The sequence below is a fragment of the Oncorhynchus keta genome, chromosome 14, assembly GCF_023373465.1.
Source record: "Oncorhynchus keta strain PuntledgeMale-10-30-2019 chromosome 14, Oket_V2, whole genome shotgun sequence".
In the NCBI taxonomy this organism is placed as follows: Eukaryota; Metazoa; Chordata; class Actinopteri; order Salmoniformes; family Salmonidae; genus Oncorhynchus; species Oncorhynchus keta.
This window is the reverse complement of record NC_068434.1, coordinates 11,458,489-11,480,690: the sequence shown is the minus strand read 5'-3', so window position 1 is coordinate 11,480,690 and position 22,202 is coordinate 11,458,489. Positions and strand designations below refer to the sequence as shown.

General features: G+C 46.7%; 1 protein-coding gene across 1 annotated transcript in view; it reads left to right on the top strand.

The window, feature by feature from the left end:
• The window catches only part of unc5ca (unc-5 netrin receptor Ca), a 344,115-nt gene that overhangs the window by 199,944 nt on the left and 121,969 nt on the right, over positions 1-22,202 (top strand). The window contains exon 4 of the mRNA XM_052461104.1: positions 3,193-3,296. Within this exon, the coding sequence (XP_052317064.1) occupies positions 3,193-3,296 (104 nt within the window). The remainder of the gene's footprint in view (positions 1-3,192; positions 3,297-22,202) is intronic.

Genomic DNA, 22,202 nt, shown 5'->3' with positions numbered 1-22,202 from the left:
TGGGGGATACATGTGTTTCTGTTTAAAGCCACATCAAAATCCCTGATTACCTCCATCAATACGTCACCTGCTAAGCTAATGAAGCAGCCCTTCTCAAATTACAGACCTGCTTTATGGCTTTTCTGCATCTGTTCAGCCCTCACTTCAGAGCCAGATATATAGCTCTACACTCTTAGAAAAAAAGGTGCTATCTAGAACCTAAAAGGGTTCTTCGACTGTCCCCATCGTAGAACCCTTTGAAGAACCCTTTTTTGGTTCTAGGTAGAACCCTTTTGGTTCCAGGGAGAACCCTTTTTCGTTCCAGGGAGAACCCTTTCCACAGAGGGTCCTACCTGGAACCCAAAAGGGTTCTCCCTGGAACCAAAGGGGTTCTACCTAGAACCAAAAAGGATTCTTCAAAGGGTTCTCCTATGGGGACAGCCGAAGAACCCTTTTGGAACCCTTTTTTTCTTATTGTAGCTAGCCTAACTGGAGGTCTGTTTGTGGTCGGGTCAAGAAAGAAAACAATCTATTCTCCAGTCTCTTCCCGATGTTGTTTTTAACTTTTAAGGTTAGGAGGCCCAGTGAGTGAATCAAAAAGGAAATGTCCATCCTTATTTCGTGTACGGTTTAAAGCAGGATTTGTGTGCTTGTGTTTCCCCCCCTTTCCCACACTAAAAGAGAGCAGGACATTCCCTCATAGCATGTAATTCACTTATATATCGTGAATATATCATTGGTGGCCATTATTCTCGTTTATTTTGCTTGGCCTCTTCAAGACCTTAACTGTCTAGCAGCACTGCTCCCCTTTGCCTTTCTTACAAAGAGAAAGATTACCTCAGTAATAAGAGAAACATGCATTGTAAACCCACACATTTGACTAAACACTTTGTTTTGAATTACTTTAAAGAAAACTAAAATGGTTCCCTGAAACGGGATAGTTCATTTGAGCACGTCAACTACCAAGTGCTCAGCTTTCTGATTTAGTCTGTTTTTTTCTTCTGTTTGGCACCAAATTAATATTATCTCAGTACTTGGTTGTCTCCTCCACACTCCAGCCTCCTTCCTCCTGGTACAGTAGCTCTGGTCAACTCTCTGTGTCGCTACCCATGGTGCAGCTCCAGAGGGGAGTGAGGAAGCTGTGTGGAAACGGACTGGAATGTAGTGTCTTAGTGAGGCACTGGGGGCCATGGAAGAGCCAGCTGGAGAATCACTCACAGAGCCTGCTGAGGACAGCCTGACCGGCTGATCCCTAAGTCACAGACTTCTGTGCTCCTCTATGTCTTTGTCTGCTTGTCTGTCTGCAGACATTACTTTTACGCTCGTTCGGTCTCTCAGTCAAACGATGCCTGTTTCTTACAGGGCTGGATCCATACTTTCTCAAGGATCCACCAATGACACAGTCGGGGGCGGCAGGGTAACCTAGTGGTTAGAGCGTTGGACTAGTAACCGGAAGGTTGCAAGTTCAAATCCCCGAGCTGACAAGGTACAAATCTCTCGTTCTGCCCCTGAACAGGGAGTTAACCCACTGTTCCTAGGCCGTCATTGAAAATAAGAATTTGTTCTTAACTGACTTGCCTAGTTATATAAAGGTAAAATAAGAAATACAATTGTTGTGCTGGATCCATACTTTGCTCGCTGTTATTGATTTGTCTTCAACTCCAGCGAAGCACTACCGATATCAGTCTTTTCTGTGCTGTCCATCTCATCCATAATGGATGAATAATGAAATCATGAACAGTAACTTCCATGGATTTAAATAGGCATAAACTAGTCAGCACCAGCTGCCCCCCGGCTAGCTGTACTGTACAGTACGTCAACTACTAAAGAGCTTTAAACACAAGAATAATGCAACATATCAGGCACTCACTTTTCCCTTTAGCCAATCAAAAGCACTATAAAGAGAACTGTCTTCAAACCTCAAGGCAGTCTTTTGAAATCCATATAATAACTGTAATAACCCCTGTATGAAAGTCCCAGCGCTGCCATTCCCTGTGGTGTCATTCTCATGCAGTCAAGCCCTCCACTCCACATGCTCCTAACACACATACTGTACAGAACAGCTAGGGAAGTAGGTGTGAGAATAGAGGTCCCAGTGGACAGGCATTAGAATCCAGTGGCTTCCTCTCCGCTACGAACCATCTCAGATCCAACTCCAGTGACTTGAGCTTTGCTCGGGGACTGTCCACTTGCCCTTGTAAATGCTGCATTTGCCCTCTCTTTTCCTCCCTCGTTCACACATCTCTCTCTCTCTCTCTCTCTCTCTCTCTCTCTCTCTCTCTCTCTCTCTCTCTCTCTCTCTCTCTCTCTCTCTCTCTGTCTCTCTCTCTCTCTCTCTCTCTCTCTCTCTCTCTCTCTCTCTCTCTCTCTCTCTCTCTCTCTCTCTCTCTCTCTCTCTCTCTCTCTCTCTCTCTCTCTCTCTCTCTCTCTCTCTCTCTCTCTCTCTCTCTGTCTCTCTGTCTCTCTGTCTCTCTCTCTCTGTCTCTCTGTCTCTGCACAAAGAGGGGATAGAAAACCACGAGGACCAGAAACCTAAAGCAGGGCTTAAATACACAATAAAAAGATGGTGTCTCCAAAATGGCTGGCCTACATGCGTCATTGTGTGCTTGTGAGATGAGTCACCTGACTGTGGTGGACTACTGATCATGCTAAACTCCGGGCTGGATGAAATGTTCTCAATGAAATCGAGAAAACGTCTGTATTCTTTTTTCATCCTCTGTGGAGGCATTCTATAATCTCTCAATATACCAAGGGGCCTTGAGATGCCGCTGATTAGATATTGGTGTTCAGGTAGTCTCGGCTATAGGATTTTCCAGCTGTATCTACATTCCTTGTCTGTGAATAGAGATATGTGCATGCTGAATTTAAATTCTGTGTCGAGATCCCTGCTTGGTTTACTGCTACAGCAGTTTTAGCTTCTTGTCGGGAGGAGTTCAGTTTTGTTGACATTTCAGTAAATTGTAAAATGGATAATCCTAATAATCACATGAAGGATTCAGTGGGAGAAACACGAGAGTTCTGAAGCTGAGGCCAATAGGAAGGCATGAACAATACTACTGAACACGTACAATGGAGGGCGATTCATATTTTGTACTTCTGAGATACAATTTTTCCATGAGCCTTCTTTTCATGGTCCTTCGAGCCAGATAGATTGGACCTGGAATTTGATCATGATTGCACAATTAATGTTTTGTCTTTATTTCTCCCCTTCAGATCTCAGGAAAACATTTGACCAGGAGCCACTGGGGAAGGAGGTGTCACTGGAACAGGAAGTGCTTCTCCAGTGCCGCCCACCCGAGGGCATACCTGCTGCAGAGGTATTTATCAACTTCCTGTTTCCATCCTATTGGGACTCCACTGTAACGTTACCTAACGTTGTAGTAACGTTCACTGGGTTGGTGGGTTGGTCTCCTCTGCTGGTAGACATCAGTACTAAAGCGACAGAGATACTTTGTCATACAGATAAACTTGGACTGGATTGCACGCTACGTTACGTTCTACAGTATCTGGTAATCTCATCAAAGTTGTAATAATATTTTATCTCACATAAATACGAGAACGCTGCATTTTCTTACACCTTGGTGTTAGATAAGTGGACTTTGAACTGGGTTACACATGTGAGAGATTGAGAGCCTCCTCCTGCTGTGCTGAAGGACGTGTGGAGCTCTGGGACCAGGGCAGAGAAAGCGAGAGAGACAGAGACAGAGAGAAAAAGTTATCTCTGCCCCTGCTCTTTCTCTCTCTCTCTCTTCCTCCTTCACTCTGCACGGTTTATGACACAACAGTAACATTTTACAATCCACTCTCAGCACGCAATGCTCTCAGGCCTTATCCTGTTCACTTCTATAGGGCCATAAGAGTCTTAGGAATTCTCCTGCAGGAAAAATCAAGACAATAAATTGGTCGATTGGTTCGTTCAATTGAACAGAGAGGCTTTAGGTGGTCTGGTCTCTGCACCAGTTTCATATTTTTCCCCCTCCATTTTTACCTCATGCATTTTTCATTCATTTTAGCTGTCATAATGGGATCAACCTGCAAAAAAAGGATTGATGTCTCTGCTCTTGAGGCTAATAAGATTTATTGATCCTCTGTATTTAAGTCAAAATGCTATTGTCTCTCTTATTGGCTAGGCGGTGTGTTTGACCTGTGACCTCTGAACTCTGCCCTCTCCTTCTACTCAAAATTGATGGACAGGCCTGATGTTAAGTGTAATAACTTTTTTTAGGAGGTGCTAATATTAGTCGTGGTGGGTCAAGCCCGTGGACTCTTGTGAAAGTGTCGGGCTGCACCCCGAAACTTGAACCCTCGCAAATATGCCTATCAGCATTTCGTGACATACAACCTTGCCACTTAAGTCATTTAGCTCTGATCCAGAGCCACTTACAGGACGTAATGAGTGCATACATTCACTCATACAGGTCCCCGGCAGGAATCAAACCCACAACCCTAGCATTGCAAGCACCATGCCCTACCAACTGAGCCACATGGGACCGGTGACTTAATAGACACGTGATCAGAGATCCGGGACTGCCGCTCAGCCTAGGGCTTGATGCTAAATGCAGTACGAGACTTTGGCTGATGTCTGACTTAGCTCTGACTGACTTTGATGTTTGAAGGTGTCCTAAAATGGACACCGTACTAGTGTGAGCTGTTAAGGGGTCAAGTTCAAAACCATTGAAGAAAAAGATGTGTGGGCCATAACAGTAGAACTCAATATCTTGTGAGTTTGACTGGTATTGCTCTGAATCGTTCTGTCAATATATCACTTCTGAATGGCAATTGGGAAAGAATTTCAGGGTAGTTTGAAAAGTACAGACTCTTTTTGGACTTTGTTGCTGATGAAAGGCATGGTTCAACAGAGATTTGTGGGAGGTTAATATACAGACACACAGGCAAGGGTGCTGGGACTAGACTCTAGACTTTAGACATTGCAGCACTGTTGATTGTGTCTCAAAACTTCTAATTGGTGGAAAGACTGGTGCTGACCTGGAAAGACCAATTCAAGTCAATAGATTTCACATTGATGACTGGGCTGTGTCTGGGCTGGACTGGGCTGTGTCTGGGCTGGACTGGGCTATGCTGGGCTGTGTCTGGGCTGGGCTGGGCTATGCTGGGCTGGACTGGGCTGTGTCTGGGCTGGACTGGGCTGTGTCTGGGCTGGACTGGGCTGTGTCTGGGCTGGACTGGGCTGTGTCTGGGCTGGACTGGGCTGTGTCTGGGCTGGGCTGTGTTTGGGCTGGGCTGTGTCTGGGCTGTGTCTGGGCTGGACTGTGTTTGGGCTGGACTGGGCTGTGTCTGGGCTGGACTGGGCTGTGTCTGGGCTGGACTGGGCTGTGTCTGGGCTGGACTGTGTCAGGGGTGGGCTGGGCTGTGTCTGGGCTGGGCTGGGCTGGGCTGTGTCTGGGCTGGGCTCTGTCTGGTCTGGGCTGTGTCTGGGCTGGGCTGTGTCTGGGCTGTGCTGTGTCTGGGCTGGACTGGGCTGTGCTGGGCTGTGTCTGGGCTGGGCTGCGCTGTACTGTGTCTGGGCTGCGCTGGACTGTGTCTGGGCTGTGCTGGGCTGTGCTGTGTCTGGGCTGTGCTGTGAGTGAAAGACACAGCTGCAGTGGAATAAAGACATCAGACAGTGATGACAGGACAGCTCTCTTCTCCGTGCCTGAAATGCTCAGAAACCCTGTAGGACAGAGACCAGACCAGACCGGACCAGACCAGACCAGACCAGACTGCTGTACTGCAGCCTTACATCTTAGGGATATAGCACACTGGGTACACAGTGCAGCGACACATAAACAACCTTGTTAAATGACAATCCAAGCTTGAATGCGCACACACACGTACACACACACACACACACACACACACACACACACACACACACACACACACACACACACACACACACACACACACACACACACACACACACACACACACACACACACACACACACACACACACACACACACACACACACACACACACACACACACACACACTAAGAACAGTCATCTGCCTTCTCCAAGAAAGATTCTTGATGCCAGCCACTCTGAAGCAGATGACATTAGTCTGGTCATGTCAGAATGCATCAGTGATGTGGTATCTTCATACCCCCCGGGGATCCCTCTGTACGCCTTGTGTCTGGCCGCGGGTCAGGAAAAGACGGGTCATGTTGTTGGCTAATGTATCAGAGGATCAAGGCTCACTGATGCCCTGCAGGCTCTTTCGATGAAGTGCCCTGACTGGACTGGACTCACTGGACGGCGCCACCGAAGTGGCAATTTAAATCCAGTCAAACTAGAGTGTAGAGTGCGGCTGATGTCCTGTACTAGCTGAGTAGTGAGTGCCTTGGTGAGCGAGTTGTGTCCATGTCATAGTTTACTGTAACTAGGTCAAATGATTGTTATGGCAAGCTGGGATGGGGCGTATGTACTGTCACTGAGTTCATTTGGTTCTAGTGACATAGAGTATCAGGTAAGCACTCACATACTCTCTCCAAACTGTTGGCCGGGTGTAGACGTGAATACCGGCGAGGTCTTGCGTGGAGGTAGAAAATGTAGACCGGCTGGTGCCACGCCAGTGCCCAGAGTAATAGTAGTGTTGCCTTCCATGCGAAGCAGCATTGCAGCAGTTTGTGGTGTGAGGTAGCACTAAAAGCCCCAACCCCCCCTCCCCCCCTCACCTCTCTCTCCACCTAGCAGGGCCTTGTTGGCAGGCCCAGGATCCAGGCGATGCCCTCCCTGCGGGGTCTGGCAGCAGGGGCCCCGGCCCTCCTCCAGTCAGTCTCCCTGATTAGTGGTTAGCATTGGCTCCGTGACAACACAAGCCTCTCACAGTCTGGAATGCACAGCGATAATGTCTCTGTCAGCAAACTTAACGCCAGAGCAGCCGAGCTGGTGGCAAGTTTACATCACACCACCGGCGCTCTCCTTTCTCAATCCTAATTACGCAAAACAAAAATCATTTACATTGCATATAAGAGTACAATTGGTAGCACATTGCTAAAAAAGCAGTGGCTAAGTTTTGTTCCTTGTAGAAAGTGTTTTTCCACGAGGTCCTTGGCTACAGGCCAAGGTTCAGTGTTTTTAGATGTGTGCACAAAGGGTGCATCCTAAACAGTACACTATTTCTCTATGTAGTACACTGTGCACCAAACTCATTCATATAATGCACAGGGCCCAATATAATCCCCTGGAGATGCTGTAGTAAGCTGTGTGCTTTGGCTCGTTGGAGTGATTGTCAATGTTTTATCTGAAATCAAATCAAAGCTTTGTCAAAAAAACAAACAACAGTTACTAACATTATTATCTGAGATTATCAAGCAATCTCTTTTATTCCCGACCTCCTATGCAACAGTAATTCACAAATGGCTCCACTAGACGGCAGCTCTGTCCAGGCAGTGCAACATTTTGATGTTAAATGTATTGCGATATCAGAGGTTGTTTTTGCAAAAGCATTTCACATAATATGGGCGGCAGGGTAGCCTAGTGGTTAGAGCGTTGGACTAGAAACCGGAAGGTTGCGAGTTCAAACCCCCGAGCTGACAAGGTACAAATCTGTCGTTCTGCCCCTGAACAGGCAGTTAACCCACTGTTCCTAGGCCGTCATTGAAAATAAGAATTTGTTCTTAACTGACTTGCCTGGTTAAATAAAGGTTATAAAAAATATGCTTGCAATTAGAATGATACTGTAAACCTAACTAGACAATATTATTTCCAGTATTATCCTAATTCTAGGCAGATGTCTAAGCCTAACCTACCTGACACTATCACGTATGGTGACATGTTATAATACCTTCCCTGGTGAAGATGCTCCTAGATGCTGATCTTGGGTCAGTTTGGCATTCCCCCCACTATTGATTAAGGTTAAGACTGGGGAGGGGAAAGCTGTTCCTAGATCTGTGCCTAGGGGAAACTTCACCCCAGAGCACATTCAGTAACTGGTCATTCTGAATTAAAATGTGTTCTGAACTGAAAAGCTCCTCTGTTCCACTCTATCTCTCCCTGTTCCGTTCAGTGATTCTGTCTAGACTGGTAGATTCTAATCGTGCTCGCTGGACACTAACATGGCGCTAGCCAGTTTATGGCACTTATCTGATTCTAGAGATAGAGAGACAGCATTGCACACTCCAACAAAGAAACAAGCCCCAGACGTTTATTTTGGCCAGCACACATAGTAAAAAGGTTGTGCTTGTTTCTCTAGCCCTGGAAATGACTTAAAACAAAGATCTTCTTGACATGTCTCGTGGTTGAATAGTTTAAGGAAACTATCAATCAAATAATTCAACTGGAAGCTTTTTATTCCATGGTTACGTTTGACCAAAGCTCACTAATCGTCAGTGTCTGATATGTGCATATCCCCTGGAGAGAGAGGGCAGGGTATAGGCAGAGCATTATACGGTGCTTTAATTGTGTTTGGTTTGAGAACTAAGATGTAGCGTTATGTTTTCCTTTGTGGTGCAGAGGGTAAGTTCGTGAGTGGCTCCTTGAGCTAGAAGGGAGCAGGGATGGATAATGATAGAGTTTGATTGGGCATCCCCCCCCCATTGAGAACCTCCCCATTCATTACCTCTGGAAGAGCTGTGAAAGACTGCGATTCAAATGTACTAGCTACAAAATGTCTCCTGACGTTTTTATTTTCATGTTTCCTCTCTCTCACTGCCCCTCAAATCTTTGGGCATTGTTCTTAGATAAAGATGGGGTGAGGGGTGACATAGTATTATGGACTACAGAGGAGCCGGTTGCCACGGAAGCAGACTGAGGCAGTTACTCAGGGTTTCCGGGATCCTGCCAGGTTGTCATGGACGACAGGCAAAGGGGATGCCTAGTCAGTTGCACAACTGAATGCATTCAACTGCATTTAACCCAACCCCTCTGAATCAAGAGAGGTGTAGGGGGGCTGCCTTAATCGACATCCACGGTGCCTGGGGAGCAGTTGTTTTTGGGGGTTAACTGTCTTTAACTGACCTTTCGGTTACTGGCCCAACGCTCCGCTACCTGCCGCCCCATGGGACCACTATTGCATGGAGGAGGCAACCCTGCAAAGACAAAGGCCTGCATTAAATAACACTATGCATTATAGAACAAACGATGTGCGTTTGTCCCAGAAACTATATTCATAAGCTTCAAAAAACGCCTACATTTAAAATAAAATATATATATATATATATCATATTGCTAAGCAACTACAATACATATGGTTGTCATCAGAGAGTGAAAATACCATGGATTGTCACATGATATGCTCCATCAAAACCAAGTGGCTCGTCTTCAATGTTCCCTGTGTTCAGTATGTGTTAATCCATACACACGGTGAACGCCTGAACTAAACAGAGAAGAGAATATCGCTATGGTTCATCCTGCTCATTTCAGTCAGCACGCTCTGGGGTGACGTTTCCCCTAGGTACAGATCTAGGATCAGCTTCCCCTCCCCCAATCTGAACCTTAACCATTAGTGGGGATAATGCAAAACTGACCCAAGATCATTGTCAGTCAGCACTGCAGTGGGAGGTACCACTCTAGTTCATTGTCTGGTAGTTAGTTCATTACACTGGCCAGGCCAGAGCTTGAGGAACCCAGCAGATGTTTATATACTCAGAGAAGATGCTCCAGACCCCGTAAGCACAGAGGAAGCCATGGTGTTCATACCATCTGGCTGTCTATCTATCTGTTAGTCTGCTTTCCTAGCCTCTTACCCCCAAGTACAGACATTCTGCGTCAACTCAACCATCTGTCTGTTAGTCTGCTTTCCTAGCCCCTTACCCCCAAGTACAGACAGTCTGTGTCAACTCAACCACCTGGCTGTCCATCTGTCTGTTAGTCTGCTTTCCTAGCCCCTTTCCCCCAAGTACAGACAGTCTGTGTCAACTCAACCACCTGGCTGTCTATCTGTTAGTCTGCTTTCCTAGCCTCTTACCCCCAAGTACAGACATTCTGCGTCAACTCAACCATCTGTCTGTTAGTCTGCTTTCCTAGCCCCTTACCACCAAGTACAGACAGTCTGTGTCAACTCAACCACCTGGCTGTCTATCTGTTAGTCTGCTTTCCTAGCCTCTTACCCCCAAGTAGACAGTCTGCATCAACTCAACCATCTATCTCTATACCTGTCTGTTAGTCTGCTTTCCTAGCCCCTTACCCCCAAGTACAGACAGTCTGCGTCAACTCAACCATCTGTCTGTTAGTCTGCTTTCCTAGCCCCTTACCCCCAAGTACAGACAGTCTGGGTCAACTCAACCATCTGTCTGTTAGTCTGCTTTCCTAGCCCCTTACCCCCAAGTACAGACAGTCTGGGTCAACTCAACCATCTGTCTGTTAGTCTGCTTTCCTAGCCTCTTACCCCCAAGTACAGTCAGTCTGCGTCGACTCAACCATCTGCCCGTGGGATTTCCAGCAGCACTGACATTTTTAATTAAGTCACTGAAAGGTTGAATAAAGTTGTTTCTCACACATAAATAAAGACCAGGCTTGGTCTGGCTGTCTGCAGAAGCCATCAGCACAGGATGTGTGTGATCCATCTTTATGTGTTGAAGGGGACTGGTGTGGTGTCTGTCCTGCGCTGATGGCATCTGCAGACAGATAGATAGACAGAGAGACAGGCAGATAAATGGACAAATGGACAGATAGATAGGCAGACAGACAGGCAGGTAGACAGACAGGCAGATAAATGGACATATGGACAGATAGATAGGCAGACAGACAGGCAGGCAGGCAGACAGGCAGATAAATGGACAGATGGACAGATAGATAGGCAGACAGACAGGCAGGCAGACAGACAGGCAGATAAATGGACATATGGACAGATAGATAGGCAGACAGACAGGCAGGCAGGCAGACAGGCAGATAAATGGACAGATGGACAGATAGATAGGCAGACAGACAGGCAGATAAATGGACATATGGACAGATAGATAGGCAGACAGACAGGCAGGCATACAGACAGGCAGATAAATGGACAGATAGATAGGCAGACAGACAGGCAGGCAGACAGACAGGCAGATAAATGGACATATGGACAGGTAGATAGGCAGACAGACAGGCAGATAAATGGACAGATGGACAGATAGATAGGCAGACAAACAGGCAGGCAGACAGACAGACAGGCAGATAAATGGACAGATAGATAGGCAGGCAGACAGACAGACAGGCAGATAAATGGACAGATAGATAGGCAGGCAGACAGACAGGCAGACAGACAGACAGGCAGATAAATGGACAGATAGATAGGCAGGCAGACAGACAGGCAGACAGACAGACAGGCAGATAAATGGACAGATAGATAGGCAGGCAGACAGACAGGCAGACAGACAGACAGGCAGATAAATGGACAGATAGATAGGCAGGCAGAAAACACCCGTCAACACATAAAGACCTTCCGAGATGGATCGCACACACAAAAACATTCTCTCTGAATCCAACACGGCAACACTTCCTGAGCACATTCTCTCTGAATCCAACACGGCAACACTTCCTGAGCACTTGAAACTCAAAGGGTCCTTGGTTCGATTGCCGCTGGGGTCACATATAAAATACAGTAAGCTCCAAAAGTATTGGGACAGTGATAAATTGTTTGTTGTTTTGGCTCTGTACTCCAGCACTTTGGATTTGAAATGATACAATGACTATGAGGTTAAAGTGCCGACTGTAAGGTTTCATTTCAGTCGCTTTGGATGACAGGGTCCTGCTAAATAGCATACATTATTAGTATGACTTCCTAACCTGCCAAACAGGCAATATGAGTGTTGTATTGTTCTGACCAAGCCATGGAAAACAGATATGTTGTGGAGTTTTTTAACAGTTTAGTTTTCGAGAGTCAATTAAATAGGATTACCGTCAGCCCAATTAATTCAAAGCTTAACACGCTTTAATGCTAATGCGGTGTCAACAGCTCCCTCTCTCGTAGCAAGTCAGCTGCAATATAGACACCTATTTTAATATAATTTCAAAGAGTAGTTTCCACCTAATATGTTACGCAAAATGTTGTTTTATCTGCAGTACTTCAGATATAATGGTGTGCTTATTAGCTGCATGCTGTCGTCAGCCTCAGTCGAATGCCTTCCCCCGGACCGAAAGGCTGAAGTGGAAGCACACAGCGGCCATTTCGTCCTGTTAGGTCCCCCGGTGAACACAGAAATGATCTCTCTCTCTCTCTCTCTCTCTCTCTCTCTCTGCTGCCCTCTTTCTCTCTCTCTCTCTCTCTCTCTCTCTCTCTCTCTCTCTCTCTCTCTCTCTCTCTCTCTCTCTCTCTCTCTCTCTCTCTCTCTCCTCCCTCCCTCCCCCTCCCTCTGTCTTTGCTGCCCTCTCTCACTCTTTCTTCTCTCTCTCTCTCTCTCTCTCTCTCTCTCTCTCTCTCTTCTCTCTCTCTCTCTCTCTCTCTCTCTCCCTCCCTCCCTCCCTCTGTCTTTGCTGCCCTCTCTCACTCTTTCTTCTCTCTCTCTCTCTCTCTCTCTCTCTCTCTCTCTCTCTCTCTCTCTCTCCTCCCTCCTCCCTCCCTCTGTCTTTGCTGCCCTCTCTCACTCTTTCTTCTCTCTCTCTCTCTCTCTCTCTCTCTCTCTCTCTCTCTCTCTCTCTCTCCCTCCCTCCCTCCCTCCCTCCCTCCCTCCATCCCTCTGTCTTTGCTGCCCTCTCTCACTCTTTCTTCTCTCTCTCTCTCTCTATTTCTCTCACTGCCTCCCTCAGCCTCTGTTGCAGCAGCATGGTGCAGGACTGGAGAAGAATAGTGTTGGATGTTAAAGTACTTTAAGAGTATGTGAGTTCAGCAGTAAGCCAGTGTTCAATATGGAGAACCTCGCCATAAAAAAAATCATTCCCGCAGCGACCCCAAACCAGAGGGCTGGCCCTGAATGTCTCCACCTGTCAATCATCTCAACATTTGAGTGTGTTTGGATGTTCTCCCTCTCTTCCTCAATCCCTGCCTCTCTTCCTCCCTCCCTCCAGGCCAGTGATGACACGGCGGGGCGAGCCTAATGGATTCCCTCACAGTGAAGGGAAAGGGGGGTACAGAGTCAGCTGTCGTCCACATGTAACCCGACCCCTCTGAACCAGAACTTTACCTGTGTTAGTATCAGTAGTTCTGCCTTGCTCTGGAGAAAGACAGTTATATTAACAGTTTTACACTTGTGACATTGCAACATTATGGACTAAACATTCAAATCCCGTTGCTGCAGGTTTATTGCAGGATAATGCCTTGGGTCAGTTAGGTGAATAGCAGGATAATGCCTTGGGTCAGTTAGGTGAATAATAGGATAATGCCTTGGACCAGTTAGCTGAATAACATGATAATGCCTTGGACCAGTTAGATGAATAACAGGATAATGCCTTGGGCCAGTTAGGTGAATGAGAGGATAATGTATTGGGCCCGTTAGGTGAATAACAGGATAATGCATTGGGCCAGTTAGGTGAATGAGAGGATAATGTCTTGGGCCAGTTATTTGAATAACAGGATAATGCCTTTGACCAGTTAGGTGAATAACAGGATAATGCCTTGGGCCCGTTAGGTGAATAACAGGATAATGCCTTGGACCTATTGGTGAATAACAGGATCATGTCTTGGGCCAGTTAGGTGAATAACAGGATAATGTCTTGGGCCAGTTATTTGAATAACAGGATAATGCCTTTGACCAGTTAGGTGAATAACAGGATAATGCCTTGGGCCCGTTAGGTGAATAACAGGATAATGCCTTGGACCTATTGGTGAATAACAGGATCATGTCTTGGGCCAGTTAGGTGAATAACAGGATAATGTCTTGGGCCAGTTAGGTGAATAACAGGATAATGCCTTGGACCAGTTAGATGAATAACAGGATAATGCCTTGGACCAGCAAGATGAATAACAGGATAATGCCTTGGACCAGTTAGGTAAATGAGAGGATAATGTCTTGGGCCAGTTAGGGGAATGAGAGGATAATGTCTTGGGCCAGTTAGGTAAATAACAGGATAATGCCATGGGTCTGTTAGGTGAATAACAGGATAATGCCTTGGGCCAGTTAGGTGAATGAGACGATAATGCCTTGGACCTGTTAGGTGAATAACAGGATAATGCCTTGGACCAGTTAGGTGAATAACATGATAATGCCTTGGGCCGGTTAGGAGAATAACAGGATAATGCCTTGGGCCAGTTAGGTGAATAACAGGATAATGCCTTGGGCCAGTTAGGTGAATAACAGGATAATGCCTTGGACCTATTGGTGAATAACAGGATCATGTATTGGGCCAGTTAGGTGAATAACAGGATAATGTCTTGGGCCAGTTAGGTGAATGAGAGTATAATGCCTTGGACCAGTTAGGTGAATAACAGGATAATGCCTTGGACCAGTTAGGTGAATAACAGGATAATGCCTTGGACCAGTTAGGTGAATAACAGGATAATGCCTTGGGCCAGTTAGGTGAATAACAGGATAATGTCTTGGGCCAGTTAGGTGAATGAGAGGATAATGTCTTGGGCCAGTTAGATGAATAGCAGGATAATGCCTAAGGCCAGTTAGGTGAATGAGACTTGATTGGAATGGTGTGCTGTCTGTGTCGTTCACCTACAGTATAGGTTCTTTATGGTGTGAGAAACTCAGGCAGGCACGTGGATGGCATGATGACCCTGCCAGTCTGGCCAACCTTGGCTGGTAGAGTGGGCACTGGGCAGGGAAGTCCCTAACAGCAGGCCCCTGGTTAGTGTAATCACATCCCCAGTATGGGACAATGCACACATGGAGTACCAACACACACACACGCACGCACGCACGCACGCACGCACGCACGCACGCACGCACACACACACACACACACACACACACACACACACACACACACACACACACACACACACACACACACACACACACACATCAATCAATTCATCATTGCCCAAGCACACTCCTGTGTGTGTATGTGTGTGTGCTTATATTGCATGTTTCCGACTTTGTCCCAAATCACCGCTAGTCACAGTGTTGATTATAGTCACAGTGTTGATTATAGTCACATTGTTGATTAAAGTCACAGTGTTGATTATAGTCACAGCGTTGATTATAGTCACAGCGTTGATTATAGTCACAGTGTTGATTATAGTCACAGCGTTGATTATAGTCACAGCGTTGATTATAGTCACAGCGTTGATTATAGTCACAGTGTTGATTATAGTCACAGCGTTGATTATAGTCACTGCATTGATTATAGGCATATCGTTGATTATAGTCACAGCGTTGATTATAGTCACAGCGTTGATTATAGTCACAGCGTTGATTATAGTCACAGCGTTGATTATAGTCACAGCATTGATTATAGTCACATTGTTGATTATAGTCACAGTGTTGATTATAGTCACAGCATTGATTATAGTCACAGCGTCGATTATAGTCACAGCGTTGATTATAGTCACAGCGTTGATTATAGTCACAGCGTTGATTATAGTCACAGCGTTGATTATAGTCACAGCGTTGATTATAGTCACAGCGTTGATTATAGTCACAGCGTTGATTATAGTCACAGCGTTGATTATAGTCACAGCGTTGATTATAGTCACAGCGTTGATTATAGTCACAGCGTTGACTATAGCGACTGCATGTTGAATGCAGGGAATACTCTCCCACTGGGAAGCCAAGTAGACATCTTTATTTAACAAGGACCTTCGGGTCTTTGATGTCAACATAAAAGGATCATTCTGGCCAGTGGTCAAATAGTAATCAGATCATTTTGCTCCTTTCTGAAACATGGTTTAACTTCTTTATGTAGATTCACTCTGACATTGAATATGAGAGAGACAATGTACCTTTTGAGACTGTAACAACTATGAGAGAGACAATGTACCTTTTGAGACTGTAACAACTATGAGAGAGACAATGTACCTTTTGAGACTGTAACAACTATGAGAGAGACAATGTACCTTTTGAGACTGTAACAACTAAAAACATTATGAAGCTATAATTGGCCATTACAACGGAACCTGTCAGAACTGCAACTGACAGCAAGACAATCTGCGTGGATGGGAGTCCTCAAAGCTGTTAAAATAATGTGTCTGAGGGAATAAGAGACATCTCTCATCTCAGACAAACTCTTTGATCAATTATAAACCTTTGGAAGTGAATTTAAGGAAGCAAACTACATGTTTGGAGTGTTACCATTGCCTTCAGCAGTAAGTCATTCTTCCCCTTCCCTACTCTTGTTTTTCTAACTCACACACTCACACGCCCACACACACACACACACACTCACACACACACACACACTCACACTCTCACACACACACACACACACACACACACACACACACACACACACACACACACACACACACACACACACACACACACACACACACACACACACACACACACACACACACACACACACACACACACACACACACACATATTTGCGGGCCTCCAGATTAAATTTCTATGAACTTTCCTTGATTGACTTTGAACGTAATGATTAGTCCCGTAATGGCCTTTGTTACTTGGTGTAATGAATGGCTTGATTAGTATTCTCCTTAGATGAATGAGGAAGATGAGACATGTGGAGGCTGAGTGGGTCTTGTGTCACTGGTCCTGTGGGTCCCTCACCCTCCCTGTGTTTATTTCCTGGAGCCAATTGTCTTTCAGTGTCAGGGAAGCGTCTGCGTCCCAAAAAAGCACCCTAATAACCAAAATAGAGCTCTGGTCACATGTAGTGCACTATGTATGGAATGAGGACGCAGCCATAAGCAGGAGACACAGAGCCACGGCGTATATATTATCTATTTTATTAGACCGTCCTCTCTCTCTCTCTCTCTCTCTCTCTCTCTCTCTCTCTCTCTCTCTCTCTCTCTCTCTCTCTCTCTCTCTCTGTCTCTGTCTCTCTCTGTCTCTCTCTCTCTCTCTCTCTCTCTCTCTGTCTCTCTCTCTGTCTCTCTCTCTGTCTCTGTCTCTGTCTCTGTCTCTCTCTCTCTCTCTCTCTCTCTCTCTCTCTCTCTCTCTCTCTCTCTCTCTGTCTCTGTCTCTGTCTCTGTCTCTGTCTCTCCCTCTCTCTCTCTCTCTCTCTCTCTCTCTCTCTCTCTCTCTCTCTCTCTCTCTCTCTCTCTCTCTCTCTCTCTCTCTCTCTCTCTCTCTCTCTCTCTCTCTCTCTCTCTCTCTCTCTCTCTCTCTCTCTCTCTCTCTCTCTCTCTCTCTCTCTCTCTCTCTCTCTCTCTCTCTCTCTCTCTCTCTCTCTCTCTCTCTTTGATCTCCCATTCTTTCTCCACTGTTCCTGCTGACAGGCCATCTCGCGCTCTTGAAGCCTGGGCTGACATGTGGCAATTTCCCCCCTGTTAATGACAACAAATGTGCCAATTATGTTAATGACTCTCCCGATGCCAATCAGTCAATAATGAGCACCACAACCACATCTGTCTGGGGAGGAGTAGAGGCCTTGTGTCTGAGAGGAGGAGGAGGGGGGGGTCTGGTTTGTGTGTCTATGTTTTTGTGTCCATCTGTGTTAGGGACGAGTTTGAAGGGGTGGTAGAGGTGGAGGATGGTAGAGGTGGAGGGTGGTAGAGATGGAGGATGGTAGAGGTGGAGGGTGGTAGAGGTGGAGGTTGGTAGAGGTGGAGGGTGGTAGAGATGGAGGATGGTAGAGGTGGAGGGTGGAGGAGGTGGAGGTTGGTAGAGGTGGAGGGTGGTAGAGATGGAGGATGGTAGAGGTGGAGGGTGGTAGAGGTGGAGGTTGGTAGAGGTGGAGGGTGGTAGAGATGGAGGATGGTAGAGGTGGAGGGTGGTAGAGGTGGAAGTTGGTAGAGGTGGAGGGTGGTAGAGGTGGAGGATGGTAGAGGTGGAGGGTGGTAGAGGTGGAGGGTGGTAGAAGTGGAGGGAGTGTGGTAGAGGCGGAGGGAGGGTGGTAGAGGTGGAGGGAGGGTGTTAGAGGTGGTAGAGGTGGAGGGAGGGTGGTAGAGGTGGAGGGTGGTAGAAGTGGAGGGAGGGTGGTAGAGGTGGAGGGAGGGTGGTAGAGGTGGAGGGAGGGTGGTAGAGGTGGAGGGAGGGTGTTAGAGGTGGAGGGAGGGTGGTAGAGGTGGAGGGTGGTAGAGGTGGAGGGTGGTAGAAGTGGAGGGAGGGTGGTAGAGGTGGAGGCGGGTGGTAGAGGTGGAGGGAGGGTGGTAGAGGTGGAGGGCGGGTGGTAGAGGTGGAGGGTGGTAGAGGTGGAGGGTGGTAGAGGTGGAGGGCGGGTGGTAGAGGTGGAGGGTGGTAGAGGTGGAGGGAGGGTGGTAGAGGTGGAGGGGGTGGTAGAGGTGGTAGAGGTGGAGGGAGGGTGGTAGAGGTGGATGGAGGGTGGTAGGGGTGGAGGGAGGGTGGTAGAGGTGGAGGGAGGGTGGTAGAGATGGAGGGTGGTAGAGATGGAGGGTGGTAGAGATGGAGGGTGGTAGAGGTGGAGGGTGGTAGAGATGGAGGGTGGTAGAGATGGAGGGAGGGTGGTAGAGATGGATGGTGGTAGAGATGGTGGTAGAGGTGGAGGGAGGTAGAGATGGAGGGAGGTAGAGATGGAGGGTGGTAGAGGTGGAGGGTGGTAGAGATGGAGGGTGGTAGAGGTGGATGGTGGTAGAGATGGAGGGAGGGTGGTAGAGGTGGAGGGTGGTAGAGATGGTGGTAGAGATGGAGGGAGGGTGGTAGAGATGGAGGGTGGTAGAGATGGATGGTGGTAGAGATGGAGGGTGGTAGAGGTGGAGGGTGGTAGAGATGGAGGGTGGTAGAGGTGGAGGGTGGTAGAGATGGATGGTGGTAGAGATGGAGGGTGGTAGAGATGGAGGGTGGTAGAGGTGGAGGGTGGTAGAGATGGAGGGTGGTAGAGGTGGAGGGTGGTAGAGATGGAGGGTGGTAGAGGTGGAGGGTGGTAGAGGTGGAGGGTGGTAGAGGTGGAGGGTGGTAGAGGTGGAGGGTGGTAGAGGTGGAGGGTGGTAGAGATGGAGGGTGGTAGAGATGGAGGGTGGTAGAGGTGGAGGGTGGTAGAGATGGAGGGTGGTAGAGGTGGAGGGTGGTAGAGGTGGAGGGTGGTAGAGATGGAGGGTGGTAGAGGTGGAGGGTGGTAGAGGTGGAGGGTGGTAGAGATGGAGGGTGGTAGAGGTGGAGGGTGGTAGAGATGGAGGGTGGTAGAGGTGGAGGGTGGTAGAGATGGAGGGTGGTAGAGGTGGAGGGAGGGTGGTAGAGGGAGGGTGGAGGGAGGGTGGTAGAGGTGGAGGGTGGTAGAGATGGAGGGTGGTAGAGATGGAGGGTGGTAGAGATGTGGAGGGTGGTAGAGATGGAGGGTGGTAGAGAGGGAGGGTGGAGGGTGGTAGAGGGAGGGTGGTAGAGGTGGAGGGTGGTAGAGATGGAGGGTGGTAGAGGTGGAGGGTGGTAGAGGTGGAGGGTGGTAGAGATGGAGGGTGGTAGAGGTGGAGGGTGGTAGAGGTGGAGGGTGGTAGAGATGGAGGGTGGTAGAGGTGGAGGGTGGTAGAGATGGAGGGTGGTAGAGGTGGAGGGTGGTAGAGGTGGAGGGTGGTAGAGATGGAGGGTGGTAGAGGTGGAGGGTGGTAGAGGTGGAGGGTGGTAGATGTGGTAGAGGTGGAGGGTTAGGGTTTGAAGAGGTGGAGTATGTGTATGTGCTTACGTGTGTTCGTGTGTTTATCAGTGGCAGGCAATGCTCTGTCTCACAACAGCATGGACAGTGAATTTCACAGCAGATTGCAGAGTCCCTGCCAGTGGTGTGTGACCAATCAAGGCACAGTGGGGTTTCAGGGGGGTTTCAGGGGGGTTGAGTTGGCGACACGACTACCTTTGTTGTTATTATTATTATTCAGGTGGAGATGTTAACGCAGCCTTTGGATTGGATTATTCCCTTCTCATTTAACTAATCACGGGTAATGCACAATAATCATGATATTAACAGTCCAATGATTGAAAGAGCTACCACCTCGACTGTTGTTTCACAGTCAAGCAGATTGTTAATGGACCGTTGTTAAACCAACAGACAGGCTGGTGGGGGTGAATGATTGATTCTATGCTTCATTGGAGGGTTCTATCTGGAAATGTCAGGTGTTGTTCTCTTCCCAATGATATGTAATATATGAATGAGAGCGTAATGCATATTTGATAGTCTTACATTATTCTGCCCCGTGATCTCCTAGGGTTCGTGGTGTCATGTCTTCTGCTCTAACTGAACCGATATGTTATACTAGGCTGTCATAGCCTACCGCTATGGACAGATTACAGAATGGCTTTCCATGGTCCGGGCTGGACCAGGCCAAGTACACAGGGCCATTCGAGGTGTGTTTAACGGTGTGTGTCTCAGAGAAAGACAGGGCGTCCTGGAGAGAGGAGGTTAGAATAACACACTCTGTGTCTCAGTGGGGGGCTGGTCTGATCCAATAAACCACTCTCCATCCCCCAGCTGTGACTAACGGCTAGACACACACACACACACGCAGACACGCACGCAGACACATACTTGCACACACACACACACACACACACACACACACACACACACACACACACACACACACACACACACACACACACACACACACACACACACACACACACACACACACACACACACACACACACACACACACACACACACACACACACACAGTGACCATCCCTCCCTCTGCCGCAGGAGCTTTCTTTGTCTCAGTTCAGCATAGCCCACACCAAGACACCCGCTTCAAATTAATTCAGAATAATACTGGGAGTATTAGGATTGATAGGACTACAATTTACCACTGAACTAATGGTAAGGAATCACTAAGTCTATTGGTAAGGAATCACTTAGTCTATTGATAAGGAATCACGTAGTCTATTGGTAAGGAATCACTAAGTCCATTGGTAAGGAATCACGTAGTCTATTGGTAAGGAATCACTAAGTCCATTGGTAAGGAATCACTTAGTCTAATGGTCAGGAATCACTTAGTCTAATGGCAATGAATCACTTAGTCTATTGGTAAGGAATCACGTAGTCTATTGGTAAGGAATCACGTAGTCTATTGGTAAGGAATCACTTAGTCTATTGGTAAGGAATCACTTAGTCTATTGGTAAGGAATCACTTAGTCTAATGGTAAGGAATCACGTAGTCTACTGGAAAGGAATCACTAAGTCCATTGGTAATGAATCACTTAGTCCATTGGTAAGGAATCACTAAGTCCATTGGTAAGGAATCACTAAGTCCATTGAATCACTAAATCCATTGGTAAGGAATCACTAAGTCTATTGGTAATGAATCACTAAGTCCATTGAATCACTAAATCCATTGGTAAGGAATCAGTAAGTCTATTGGTAAGGAATCACTAAGTCCATTGGTAAGGAATCACTTAGTCTAATGGTAATGAATCACTTAATCTAATGGTAAGGAATCACTAAGTCTATTGGTAATGAATCACTAAGTCCATTGGTAAGGAATCACTTAGTCTATTGGTAAGGAATCACTTAGTCTAATGGTAAGGAATCACTTAGTCTATTGGTAATGAACCACTAAGTCCATTGAATCACTAAGTCTAATGGTAAGGAATCACTAAGTCCATTGAATCACTAAGTCTATTGGTAAGGAATCACTAAGTCTAATGGTAAGGAATCACTAAGTCTAATGGTAAGGAATCACTAAGTCTATTGGTAAGGAATCACTAAGTCTATTGGTAAGGAATCACTAAGTCTATTGGTAAGGAATCACTAAGTCTTTTGGTAAGGAATCACTAAGTCTTTTGGTAAGGAATCACTAAGTCTAATGGTAAGGAATCACTAAGTCTAATGGTAAGGAATCACTAAGTCTATTGGTAAGGAATCACTAAGTCTAATGGTAAGGAATCACTAAGTCTAATGGTAATGAACCACTAAGTCCATTGAATCACTAAGTCTAATGGTAAGGAATCACTAAGTCCATTGAATCACTAAGTCTATTGGTAAGGAATCACTAAGTCTAATGGTAAGGAATCACTAAGTCTAATGGTAAGGAATCACTAAGTCTATTGGTAAGGAATCACTAAGTCTAATGGTAAGGAATCACTTAGTCTATTGGTAATGAACCACTAAGTCCATTGAATCACTAAGTCTAATGGTAAGGAATCACTAAGTCCATTGAATCACTAAGTCTATTGGTAAGGAATCACTAAGTCTAATGGTAAGGAATCACTAAGTCCATTGAATCACTAAGTCTAATGGTAAGGAATCACTAAGTCCATTGAATCACTAAGTCTATTGGTAAGGAATCACTAAGTCTAATGGTAAGGAATCACTAAGTCTAATGGTAAGGAATCACTAAGTCTATTG